The sequence below is a fragment of the Oncorhynchus tshawytscha genome, linkage group LG10, assembly GCF_018296145.1.
Source record: "Oncorhynchus tshawytscha isolate Ot180627B linkage group LG10, Otsh_v2.0, whole genome shotgun sequence".
Classification (NCBI taxonomy): Eukaryota; Metazoa; Chordata; class Actinopteri; order Salmoniformes; family Salmonidae; genus Oncorhynchus; species Oncorhynchus tshawytscha.
In genome coordinates, this window is record NC_056438.1 from 25,727,283 (window position 1) to 25,741,485 (window position 14,203).

Below are 14,203 nucleotides of genomic sequence, written 5' to 3' on the forward strand. Positions count from 1 at the left end.
TGTATTTGGTTCCTCCTTTGTTATAACATTCTTTACTCTTCTGGGAAGGCTTTCCACTAGATGTTGGAACATTGCTGCAGGGACTTTCAGCCACGAGAGCATTAGTAAGATCGGGCACTGATGTTGGGCGATTAGGCCTTGCTCACAGTCGGCATTCTAATTTATCCCAAAGGTGTTCGATGGGGTTGAGGTCAGGGTTCTGTGCAGGCCAGTCAAGTTCTTCTACACCGATCTCGACAAACCATTTCTGGACCTCACTTTGTGCACGGGGGCATTGGCATGCTGAATCAGGAAAGGGCCTTCCCCAAACTGTTGCCACAAAGTTGGAAGCACAGAAATGTCTAGAATGTCATTGTATGCGGTAGCGTTAAGATTTCCCTTCACTGGAACTAAGGGTCCTAACCCTAACACTGAAAAACATCCCCAGACCATTGTTCCTCCTCCACCAAACTTTACATTTGGCACTATGCATTCGGGCAGGTAGCGTCCTCCTGGTATCCGCCAAACAAAGATTTGTACTTTGGACTGCCAGATGGTGAAGCGTGATTCATCACTCCAAAGGACGCCTTTTCACTGCTCCAGAGTCTAATGGCGGCGAGCTTAACACCACTCCAGCCGACGCTTGTGCCCCTGCTCGGCCATGGAAACCCATTTCATGAAGCTCCCGATGAACAGTTCTTGTGCTGACGTTGCTTTCAGAAGCAGTTTGGAATTCGGTAGTGAGTGTTGCAACCAAATACTTTTTTACGTGCTATGCAGTTCGGCACTTGGTGGTGCTGTCTTGAGCTTGTGTAGCCTACCACTTTGCAGTTGAGCTGTTGTTGCTCCTAGATGTTTCCATTTCACAATAACAGCACTTACAGATGACTGGGGCAGCACTGGCAGGGCAGATATTTGACGAACTGACTTGTTGGAAAGGTAGCATCCTATGACCTTTCCACGCTGAAAGTCACTGAGCTCTTCAGTAAGGCCATTCTATTGCCAATTTTTGTCTATGGCTATTACATGGCTGTGTGCCTGATTTTTATACACCTGTCGGTAATGGGTGTGGCTGAAATCGCTGAATCCACTCATTTGAAGGGGTGTCCACGTACTTTTGTATGTATAGTGTATAATGGCCATGCATTGTTTTTGCACAAAATACTTTGCTTTTTCATTTTAAGCTCATTTACTAATTTATTCTGGCTGCCAGCCAAATAGCATTGTACTTCTGTTGTCATCTGTTTAAAATTAAGCAATTTTCTGCAGAATGTGTTGCTGATGTATTTTCTGAGAAGGAAAACTACAGTTGCACATCCCTGATCACTCTATTGAAGCAAAGAAAACACTGTTGACTTTGAATATAAAAATGACACCTGTCAATAGACCGCTGAAATGGTGAAATGAAGAACCTGCTTAACCTTTTTGGGATAGGGGGCAGCATTTTCACTTTTGCATGAATAGCGTGCCCAGAGTGAACTGCCTCCTACTCTGTCCCAGATGCTAATATATGCATATTATTATTAGTATTGGATAGAAAACACTGAAGTTTCTAAAACTGTTTGAATGATGTCTGTGAGTATAACAGAACTCATATGGCAGGTGAAAAGCTGAGAAAAATCCAACCACATCTGAGGCTTGTAGTTTTTCAAAGCTTGGCCTACTGAGTACACATTGAGATATGGATGAGGTTGCACTTCCTAGGGCTTCCATTAGATGTCAACCGTCTTTTGAAAGTTGAATGAGGATTCTACTATAAATTATTGGCTCATGAGACCTGTTTGAGTCAGTGGTCTGGCAGAGAGCCTTGGTCTCATGACGTGCGCTCCCGACAGAGTTTCCTCTCGTTCCAGTGCCTTTCTGAAGACAAACGGATTCTCCGGTTGGAACATGGAACATTATTGATGTTGGAACATTATTGATGTTTTATGTTAAAAACATCCTAACGATTGATTCCATACATTGTTTGACATGTTTGTAAAGGACTGGCAGCTTCATTAAATAGTACCTGCAAAACACCAGTTTCAACATCAACAGTGAAGAGGCGACTCCAGGATGCTGGCCTTCTATGCAGAGTTCCTCTGTCCAGTGTCTGTTCTTTTGCCCATCTTAATCTTTTATTGGCCAGTCTGAGATATGGCCTTTTCTTTGCAACTCTGCCTAGAAGGCCAGCATCCCAGAGTCACTTCTTCACTGTTGATGTTGAGACTGGTGTTTTGCGGGTACTATTTAATGAAGCTGCCAGTTGAGGACTTGTGAGGCGTCTGTTTCTCAAACTAGACACTCTAATGTACTTGTCCTCTTGCTCAGTTGTGCACTGGGGCTTCCCACTCCTCTTTCTATGGCTTCCTTATGTGTTATTTAATAGTTTTGATGTCTTCACTATAATTCTACACTGTACATTCATGGCCAAAAGTTTTGAGAACAACACAAATATTAATTTCCACAAAGTTTGCTGCTTCAGTGTCTTTAGATATTTTTGTTAGATGTTATTATGGAATACTGAAGTATAATTACAAGCATTTCATAAATGTCAAAGGCCTTTATTGACAATTACATGAAGTTGATGCAAAGAGTCCATATTTGCAGTGTTGACCCTTCTTTTTCAAGACCTCTGCAATCCGCCCTGGCATGCTGTCAATCAACTTCTGGGCCACATCCTGACTGATGGCAGCCCATTCTTGCGTAATCAATGCTTGGAGTTTGTCAGAATTGTTGTTTTTTTGTTTGTTCACCCACCTCTTGAGGATTGACCATGAGTTCTCAATGAGATTAAGGTATGGGGAGTTTCCTGGCCATGGACCAAAATATCGATGTTTTGTTCCCAGGGCCACTTAGTTATCACTTTTGCCTTATGACAAGGTGCTCCATCATGCTGGAAAAGGCATTGTTTGTCACCAAACTGTTCCTGGATGGTTGGGAGAAGTTGCTCTCTGAGGATTTGTTGGTACCATTCTTTATTCATGGCTAGGTTCTTAGGCAAAATTGTGAGTGCGCCCACTCCCTTGGCTGAGAAGCAACCCCACACATGAATGGTCTCAGGATGCTTTACTGTTTTCATGACATAGGACTGATGGTAGCGCTCACCTTGTCTTCTCCGGACAAGCTTTTTTTCCGGATGCCCCAAACAATCGGAAAGGGGATTCATCAGAGAAAATGACTTTACCCCAGTTCTCAGCAGTCCAATCCCTGTACCTTTTGCAGAATATCAGTCTGTCCATGATGTTTTTCCTGGAGACAAGTGGCTTCTTTGCTGCCCTTCTTGCCACCAGGCCTTCATCCAAAAGTCTTCGCCTCACTGTGCGTGCAGATGCACTCACACCTGCCTGTTGCCATTCCTGAGCAAGCTCTGTGCTGGTGGTGCCCCGATCTCGCAGCTGAATCAACTTTAGGAGACTGTCCTAGCGCTTGCTGGACTTTCTTGGGTGCCCTGAAGGCTTCTTCACAACAATTGAACCACTCTCCTTGAAGTTCTTGATGATCCGATAAATGGTTGATTTAGGTGCAATCTTAATGGCAGCAATATCCTTGCCTGTGAAGCCCTTTTTGTGCAAAGCAATGATGACAGCACGTGTTTCCTTGCAGCTAACCATGGATGGCAGAACAATGATTCCAAGCACCACCCTCCTTTTGAAGTTTCCAGTCTGTTATTCAAACTCAATCAGCATGGCCGAGTGATCTCCAGTCTTGTCCTCGTTAACACTCACACCTGTGTTAACGAGAGAATCACTGACATGATGTCAGCTGGTCCTTTTGTGGCGGGGCTGAAATGCAGTGGAAATGTATTTTTGGGATTCAGTTCATTTGCATGGCAAAGAGGGACTTTGCAATTAATTTGATCACTCTTCATAACATTCTGTAGTATATGCAAATTGCAATCATACAAGTTGAGGCAGCAGACTTTGTGAAAATTTATATTTGTGTTATTCTCAACTTTTGGCCACGACTATAGAAAAGCGTAAACATGAAAGATAACCTGAATGGGTTGCTGTGTCAACTTTTGACTGGTACTGTATACATATTTTGTCTTTGTTTAATAGGTAGGGCTCAAAACAGGTGGGGCTCTGCCACTGGGTTGATGGGTAAAATATCCCTTTGAGCATGGTGCAATTATTAATTACTCTTTGGATGGTGTATGAATACAACCAGCCACTACAAAGATACAGGCGCCCTTCCTTACTCAGTTGCCTGAGAGGAAGGAAACCGCTCAAGGATGGATCAACAGCATTGTAGTTACTCCACAATACTAACATAAATGACAGAATGAAAATAAGGAAGCCTGTACACAATAAAAATATTCCAAAACATGCATCCTGTTAATAAATAAGTCACTTAAGTTAGACTGCAAAAAATGTGGGGAAGAAATTAACTTTTTGCCCAGACTACAAAGCGTTATGTTTGAGGCAAATCCAATACACCACATCACTGAGTACACGTCTTCATATTTACAAGCATGGTGGTGACTGCATCATGTTATGAGTATGCTTGTCATTGGCATGGATAAGGGAGTTTTTTTAGGATACAAAGAAACAGAATAGAGCTAAGCATAAGCAAAATCCTAGAGGAAGACTTGGTTCTGTCTGCTTTCCAACAGACACTGAGTAACAAATTCACCTTTTAAGCAGGACAATTACCTAAAACACAAGGCAAAATAAATATACTGGATTTGGGAAAAGGGGATACCTAGTCAGTTGTACAACTGAATGCCTTCAATTCAATTTAAATGCGTCTTCCGCATTTAACACAACCCCTCTGAATCGGAGAGTTGCGAGGAGCTTCCTAAATTGACATCCACGTCTTCGGCACCCGGGGAACAGTGGGTTAACTGCCTTGCTCAGGGGCAGAATGATAGATTTTTACCTTGTCAGTTCGGGGATTCGATTGAACAACCTTTTGGTTACTGGCCTAACGCTCTAACCATGAGTTGCTTACCATGACGACATTCAATCTTCCTGATTGGCCTAATTACAGTATTGACTTAAATCGGCTTGAAAATGGCTTTCTAGCAATGATCATCAACCAACTTCAGAGCTTGAAGAATTTTTTGAAGAATAAATGGCAAATTTTGTACAATCCATGTGTGCAAAACTCTTAGATACTTACTCAAAGATTCACAGCTGCAATCACTGCCAAAGGCGATTCTAACATGTCTTGAATACATGTTGAATACTTATCTAATCTAGTTATATTAGTGATTTATTTTCCATAAAAAATAAATATTACATTTTTCTTCCACTTCGACATTGAGTAATTTATGAATATTGTTGACAAAAAATGACAATTAAGTCCCTTTTTAATTATTCTCTTTGGCAGGAGAGAGGCCAGACTGTCACTCTGACAGCAAAAAGAGTCCTTCGGGGGAACCAGACCCAGAGACGTCCAAATCAGCAGGAAGACACCACTGCTCCCAGTGTGGAAAGAGTTTTACTCTGCTATGGAACCTGAAAATACATAAGAGAATACATTCCGGAGAGAAGCCATACCACTGCTCCCAATGTGGAATGACTTTTACCTGGTTAGGTAGTCTGAAAACGCACGAGAGGGCACACACAGGAGAAAAACCTTTCCAATGTTCCCACTGTGGAAAGAGTTTTACCCAGTTAGGGGACCTGAATAGGCACGAGAGGACGCATAGAGAAGAGAAGCCCTACCAATGCTCCCAGTGCGGAAAACGTTTTGGGTGGTTAGTGAGCCTGAAAACACATGAGAGAATACACACAGGAGAAAAGCCTTACCACTGTTCCCACTGTGGAAAGAGTTTTAGGGGGTCAGTGAGCCTGAAACAGCATGAGAGAATACACACAGGAGAGAAGCCTTACCACTGTTCCCACTGTGAAAAGAGTTTTAGGTGGTTAGGTACCTTGAAATTGCATGAGAGGACCCACACAGGGGAAAAGCCATACAAATGCTCCCTGTGTGGAAAGAGTTTTACCAAGTTATGGGGCCTGAGTAGGCATAAGAGGACACATACAGGGGGGGATAGCACCTACCACTGCTCCTTGTGTGGAAAGAGATTTACCCAGTTAGTGGCCTTGAAAGAGCATGAAATAATACATACAAATACACAGGAGGGGAAGACATACCACTGTTCTCATTGTGGAAAGACATTTTCCCAGTCAGAGGCCCTGAAATCACATGAGAGAATAGAGAGGTTGTGTTCTGACTTGTGTTTTTGACTGTGGTATTTTTTTATGCCACATGAAATAGTCATTACTTAGGTTGTTGTTTTTTCCATCTTGAGACGTGATCATGTCTAAAAATCTGATTTAAATATTTTAATGTGTATTTATTTTGATTGATTGGATACAAGTATAAACCCTCCAATGCTGTTCATTATGTTATTTGGATATTGCAAAATGTGAATTATTATATAAGTAAGTAGCCTTGCACGAGCCTAGGCTTCCCTGAGCCAGAACGGCTCATAGGAGCAGGAGCCTTTCTCCTATTTCTGTAGTGTGAGGCACCTTGATGCAGTCTATTTAATGATTATATAGATTAATGGAATTTTGTATTTCTTGATTCTAACCTCTTGAATTTGAAATATGATTTGGGTATTGCTAAGTTAATTTGATTGGAAACACTATTACAGTTGTGGCCAAATATATAGGCACCCTTGCACTTTTCTTGAATAATTCCCTATTTCTTCTAAAGTAAGTTGAAATTGAAAGAATATTTTGGTCTCCACATCTATTGGGATTTTCAACATTACGGAACCAATTTTACTTCTGTAAACATACATTTACAATTTTAAATCAGAAAATAAAGCCATGGCATGGACAAAGTTCTTGGCAGCCCGGAGCTATTACTTGGTTGCACTATATATATATATATATATATATATATATATATATATATATATATATATATATATATATATTTGACAGCAACTGTGTATGATTTGGATATTGCAAAATGTAAATGACTAAATCGTTGAATTGAGTGTGCATTTCTTGATTCTAACCTTGTAGCCTCTTGAATTTAGTAGTTTCATTGAGTTAATTGGTCTACCAGTCATCAAGCTAAAGGAATATAAAAATGTGTTACGTTCTGATAACATTGATACGTTGTTGACATGGGAACATTCATGAGGTAGTGAATGTTTTTCATCAGTATCGTTACACCATGTCAGAGTACACAGATGCTGATTGTAAAAAACAAAATGTGATTAATGCAACACTTTTGTGTCAATAGAAATAAAATGTGGAAGGCCTGCTCCATAAGTGGACGTTCATTATAAACTGTAGATTACGACATGTATGTATTGTTACATGTAGAAGCATTATGGATTTACAGGCTTATTTTTAATCTGTTTATATGACTGAACAAGAAATTGCCTTTTAAATGTGGATGTGTAGTGTACTTTTTAAAATTCTTACTCATTAAGTCTGAATAATCAATCAACACATGCTGATCTTTGTATGTCTCTCTTATTATTATTATATTTATAAAAATACATCAAACTTTTTTATTTCATAAAAATAAATATTCAACACGCACGCCTTCAACATCTTTCATTCTGATTCATTCAGCCACCTTGGTAACTTGCTAGCCAACATAGCTGAAACATTGGAGCTCTTTAAATGCTTTCTGTGTATATTAGTCCCTGTGTTTTTAAACACACTTCTATCCTATAGCTAATCTCAGCAAAAAAATAAACGTCCTCTCACTGTCAACTTTGTTTATTTTCAGCAAACTTAACGTGTAAATATTTGTATGAACATAAGATTCAACAACTGAGACAAACTGAACAAGTTCCACAGATGTGACTAATAGAAATGGAATAATGTGTCCCTGAACAAAGGGGTGGTCAAAATCAAACGTAACAGTCAGTATGGCCTGTCGGGTTCACCTTGGGGTTATGATAGGAGCTGTACCAAATGTTTGATGTATTATTATAGTTGATTATGCTTATGTTGTATTAATAGAAGGGGAAGGGCTATAAGACCCCTCCCTCCTTACATGTATAGGGTCCTAGACTACAGATTAACAATATATATATTCATTATGAAGGTTTAATATTGTTCCACAGTTTTTTTCTAGTCTCTGCCTCCTATAAAGAAATGGTCTGAGAAATGTGACTCATATCTCTTACACACCCCTGCAGAGTTCTAAGAGACTAGTCAGACATTCCACTATAAATCAACGTGGGGAGTGGACATTTACTGCTGAGCTTTTAGATAACACTGAAACTCTTTATGTAGCTATGTAGGCATGGGTTTGGTCTCATGAGTAGAAGGTAATGACATAGGCAGTGACATCACTAAGATATGACTGTAGGCATAATAAAACAACTCGGACCCTTTTCTATTTTGCAGAACCTACTCGGAAACTTGTGTGCTATGTTCCTGTTGTCAACTTCTGTCTGCAATTGCATGAATAAATGAATGATTTACTTAAAGATATTATCTGAATGCTAATTTCACCAATGAGCCAATGATTGACAAGGAACAAGGAACGAACCCCAACAGGCCACCAGCTGTGTTAAGTACTGCAGTGCATCTCCTCCTCATGGACTGCACCAGATTTGCCAATTCTTGCTGTGGGATGTTACCCCCCTCTTCCACCAAGGCACCTGCAAGTTCCCAGACATTTCTGGGGGGAATGGCCCTAGCCCTCACCCTCTGATCCAACAGGTCCCAGACATGCTCAATGGGATTGAGATCCGGGCTCTTCACTGGCCATGGCAGAACATTGACATTGCTGTCTTGCAGGAAATCACGCACAGAATGAGCAGTATGGCTGGTGGCATTGTCATGCTGGAGGGTCATGTCAGGATGAGCCTGCAGGAAGTGTACCACATGAGGGAGGAGGATGTCTTCCCTGTAATGCACAGGGTTAAGATTGCCTGCAATGACAACAAGCTCAGTCCGATGATATTGTGACACACCGCCCAAGACCATGACGGACCCTCCACCTCCAGATCGATCCCGCTCCAGAGTACAGGCCTCGGTGTAATGCTCATTCCTTCGACGATAAATGCAAATCCAACCATCACCCCTGGTGAGACAAAACCGCGACTCGTCAGTGAAGAGCACTTTTTCCAGTCCTGTCTGGTCCAGCGACGGCGTTGTTGCCGGTGATGTCTGGTGAGGTGATATGGTCCTTGACCAGTCTCTCAAAGCACTTCATGATGACGTAAGTGAGTGCTACGGGGCGATAGTCATTTAGCTCAGTTACCTTAGCTTTCTTGGGAACAGGAACAATGGTGGTCCTCTTGAAGCATGTGGGAACAGCAGACTGGGATAAGGATTGATTGAATATGTCCGTAAATACACCCGCCAGCTGGTCTGCGCATGCTCTGAGGACGCGGCTAGGGATACCGTCTGGGCAAGCAGCCTTGCGAGGGTTAACACGTTAAAATGTTTGGCTGCAGTGAAGGAGAGCACGCAGCTTTTGATAGCGGGCCATGTCATTGGCACTGTATTGTCCTCAAAGCGAGCAAAGAAGTTGTTTAGTTTGTCTGGGAGCAAGACATCGGGGTCTGCGACGAGCCTGGTTTTCTTTTTGTAGTCCGTGATTGACTGTAGACCCTGCCACATACCTCTCATGTCTGAGCCGTTGGATTGCGACTCTATTTTGTCTCTATACTGACGCTAAGATTGTTTGATTGCCTTGCGGAGGGAATAGCTACACTGTTTGTATTTGGTCATGTTTCCGGTTGCCTTGCCCTGATTAAAAGCAGTGGTTCGCGCTTTCAGTTTTGCGCGAATTCTGCCATCAATCCACGGTTTCTGGTTGGGGAAGGTTTTAATAGTCGCCGTGGGTACAACATCACCGATGCACTTGCTAATAAACTCTCTCACCGAATCAGCGTATACATCAATGTTGTTGTTCGACGCTATCCGGAACATATCCCTGTCCACGTGATCGAAGCAATCTTGAAGCGTGGAATCGGATTGGTCGGACCCGCGTTGAACAGACCTGAGCATGGGCGTTTGGGAGAAACAAAATGGAGTCGTGGTCAGATTTGCCAAAAGGATGGCGAGGGAGGGCTTTGTATGCATTGCGGAAGTTACAGTAACAATGATTCAGAATTTTGCCAGCCTGGGTCGCACATTCGATATGCTGATCAAATTTAGGGAGCCTTGTTTTCAGATTAGCCTTTAAAATCCCCAGCTACAATAAATGCAGCCTCAGGATATGTGGTTTCCAGTTTATATAGAGTCCAATGTAGTTCTTTCAGGGTCGTTGAGGTGTCTGCTTGGGGGGATATACACGACTGTGATTATAATCGAAGAGAATTCTCTTGGAAGATAATGCGGTCGGCCTTTGATTGTAAGGAATTCAAGGTCAGGTGAACAAAATGACTTTAGTTCCTGTATGTTGTTATGATCACACCACGACATGTTAATCATAAGGCATACACCCCCGCCCCTCTTCTTACCAGAGAGATGTTTGTTTCTGTCGGCGGGATGCGTGAAGAAACCATGTGGCTGTACCGACTCTGATAATGTATCCCGAGTGAGCCATGTTTCCGTGAAACAGAGAATGTTACAGTCTCTGATGTCTCTCTGGAAGGCAACCCTTGCTCGGATTTCGTCTACCTTGTTGTCAAGAGACTGAACATTGGCCAGTAGTATACTCTGGAGAGGTGGGCGATGTGCCCGTCTACGGAGCCTGACCAGAAGACCACTCCATCTGCCGTTGTTTTGGGTCGCCTGCTGGGATCCGATCCATTGTCCTGGGTGGTGGACCAAACAGAGGATCCGCTTCGGGAAAGTCATAGTTGACGTTGCTCTCATATCCAATAGTTCCTCCCGGCTGTATGTAATAACACTTCAGATTTCCTGGGGTAACAGTGTAAGAAATAATACATAAAAAAACAAAATACGGCATAGTTTCCTAAACGCGAAGCGAGGCGGTCATCTCTGTCGGCGCCGGAAGCATTAAGTACCAATATAGTATTAAGTACTGATATTGGTACTTATTGCAGGTTAAATCAAGTATATGTTATTTTCCAAATCATTTAAAAAATGTACCTGATATATTTATTAATACACTCTAAAAATTAGGGGTTCAAAAAGGGTTATTCTAAGATCCTCAGTTCTATGAAGAACCTTAGTGTTCTTGGCACTGAAAATGTCCCCAAAAAGATTATTCCAAGAACCCCATAGGAGGTGGGGTTCATCGAGGAACCTCCTTAGGTTCCTGCAAGGACCCCCAACAACTAACTGCCCAACTGAAACATTTGGATTTGAATTTGAAAGGACAGCAGGTAAAAAATGTTCTCAATTTAAGGTATGGTTGGTCCCTTGTATGATCTACATTAATATTGTTTTATGATGATACCATCTATCTTTTCATATTTGTGCAAATCTTTATAAAACAGAAAATGGACACAATTCAAGGGATATCAATACACAAAGAGGTAAGAACATGTACTGAATGCTATGAGAATATGTTGATACGGAGAACATCAACATATTAACATCAACGTGCCAGAGGATATACCCATTGGACTTGGGACTCTGCTGGGAGTTTACCTCATATTTAGAATGTTTTATTCTGCTTTGCCACTAAAATCATAAAACACTGAGAACTAAAATATTGTATTATTGTTATGCGTAGTATTATCCATTTTAATAATAATATCAGGGGAGGGGTGGGTAGTTAAAAAATGAACCCCAAAATGTTCTTCAAAAGGTTATTTGAGGATCCATTAAAAGGGGTTCCCCCAAAGTTTCAATTTAAAGAACCCCTAAAGGACTCTCCAGGAACCTTTTCTTTTAGTGTACTTCCTGATACAAAATGCAGTGATGTGTACTGAACCTGTCGTCCGTAATAAAGCATAGTGCACTATGATAAACTGTGTCCACTGGCTGGTGCACAATATCTAAGGAAGTCTTGAGGTTTTGCTTGCCTGAGGTAGAGTATCTCATGATAATCTGTAGACCGCACTATCTACCTACAGAGTTTTCATCTGTATTTTTCATAGCTGTCTACATACCACCACAGACCGATGCTGGCACGAAGAACACACTCAATGAGCTGCATTCCGCCATAAGCAAACAGGAAAACGCTCATCCAGAGGTGGCACTCCTAGTGGCCGGGGACTTAAATCTGTTTTACCAAATTTCTATCAGCATGTTAAATATACAACCAGTGGGGGAAAATTAAGCAGATGCTCTGGGATTCTACCTATGGCATTGAGGAGTACACCACATCAGTCATTGGCTTCATCAATAAGTGCATCGATGACGTCGTTCCTACAGTGACTGAACATACATACCCCAACCAGAAGCCATGGATTACAGGCAACATTCGCACTGAGCTAAAGGCTAGAGCTGCCACTTTCAAGGAGCGGGACTCTAACCCAGAAGCTTATAGGAAATCCCGCTCTGCTCTCCGACGAACCATCAAACAGGCAAAGTGTCAATACAGGACCAAGATTGAATCGTACTACACCGGCTCCGACACTCGCTGGATGTGGCAGGGCTTGAGAGCTGCCGAGAGCTGCCCAGTGACACAAGCCTACCAGATGAGCTAAACTACTTCTATGCTTGCTTCGAGGAAAATAACACTGAAACATGCATGAGAGTATCAGCTATTCCGGATGACTGTGTGATCACACTCTCCGCAGCCGATGTAAGACCTTTTGTTTTAAGGTCAACATGTTTAAAGGTCAACATTCACAAGGCCGCAGGACCAGACGGATTACCAGGACGTGTACTGCGAGCATGCGCTGACCAACTGGCAAGTGTCTTCACTGACATTTTCAACCTCTCCCTGTCCGAGTCTGTAATACCAACATGTTTCAAGCAGACCACCAAAGTCCCTGTGCCCATGAACAATAAGGTAACCTGCCCAAATGACTACCGACACATAGCACTCACGTCTGTAGCCATCAGGGCTTTGAAAAGCTGATCATGGCTCACATCAACACCATTATCCCAGAAACCCTAGACCCACTCCAATTTGCATACCGCACCAACAGATCCACAAATGATGCAATCTCTATTGCACTGCCCTTTCACACCTGGACAAAAGGAACACCTATGTCAGAATGCTGTTCATTGACTACAGCTCAGCGTTCAACACCATAGTGCCCTCAAAGCTCATCAATAAGCTATGGACCCTGGGACAAAACACCTCCCTCTGCAACTGGATCCTGGACAATCTGACGGGCTGCCCCCAGGTGGTAAGGGAAGGTAACAACACATTCGCCATGCTGATCCTCAACACAGGGGCCCCTCAGGTGTGCATGCTCAGTCCCTTCCTGTACTCCCTGTTCACTCATGACTGCACGGCTAGGCACAACTCCAACACCATCATTAAGTTTGCCGATGACACGACAGTATGATCACAGACAATGACGAGACAGCCTATAGGGAGGAGGTCAGAGACCTGGCCATGTGGTGCCAGGACAACAACCTCTTTCTCAACGTGATCAAGACAAAGGAGTTAATTGTGGATTACAGGAAATGGAGGACCGAGCATATCCCCATTCTCCTCGATGGGGCTGTGGTGGAGCAGGTTGAGAGCTTCAAGTTCCTTGATGTCCACATCACCAACAAACTAACATGGTCCAATCACACCAAGACAGTCGTGAAGAGCGCACGACAAAACCTATTCCCCCTCAGGAAACTGAACAGATTTGTCATGGGTACTCAGATCCTCAAAAGGTCCTACACCTGCACCATCGAGAGCATCCTGACTGGTTGCATCACTGCCTGATAAGGCAACTGCTCAGCCTCCGACCACAAGGCACTACAGAGGGTAGAGCGTACAGCCCAGTACATCCCTAACCCAAGCTTCCTGCCATCCATGACCTCTGTACCAGGTGGTGTCAGAGGAAGGCCCTAAGAATTGTCAAAGACCCCAGTTCTCAACAGCATCTACCCAAGCCATAAGACTCCTGAACATCTAATCAAATGGCTAAAAACATTTGCATGCCCCCCCCCTCCTTTTTACACCGCTGCTACTCTGTTATTATCTATGCATAGTCACTTTAATAACTCTACCTACATGTACATATTACCTCAATTACATCAACTAACCTGTGCCCCCGCACATTGACTCTGTACCGGTACCCCCTGTATATAGTCTTGCTATTGTTATTTTACTGCTGCTCTTTAACTACTTGTTACTTTTATTTCTGATTCTTATTCATATTTTTTAAACTGCATTGTTGGATAGGGGGCTTGTAACTAAGTATTTCATGGTAAGGTGAATACCTGTTGTATTTGGCGCATGTGACTAATAAAATGTGATTGATGATTTGATT

At 42.5% G+C, this 14,203-nt stretch overlaps 1 protein-coding gene across 1 annotated transcript in view; it reads left to right on the plus strand.

Annotated features, from left to right (window-relative positions):
• LOC112261008 (zinc finger protein 436) overlaps window positions 1–14,203 on the plus strand; it is a 41,000-nt gene that overhangs the window by 11,447 nt on the left and 15,350 nt on the right. Inside the window, exon 2 of the mRNA XM_042329569.1 lies at window positions 5,293–6,152. Coding sequence (XP_042185503.1) covers window positions 5,293–6,152 — 860 coding nt within the window. The remainder of the gene's footprint in view (window positions 1–5,292; window positions 6,153–14,203) is intronic.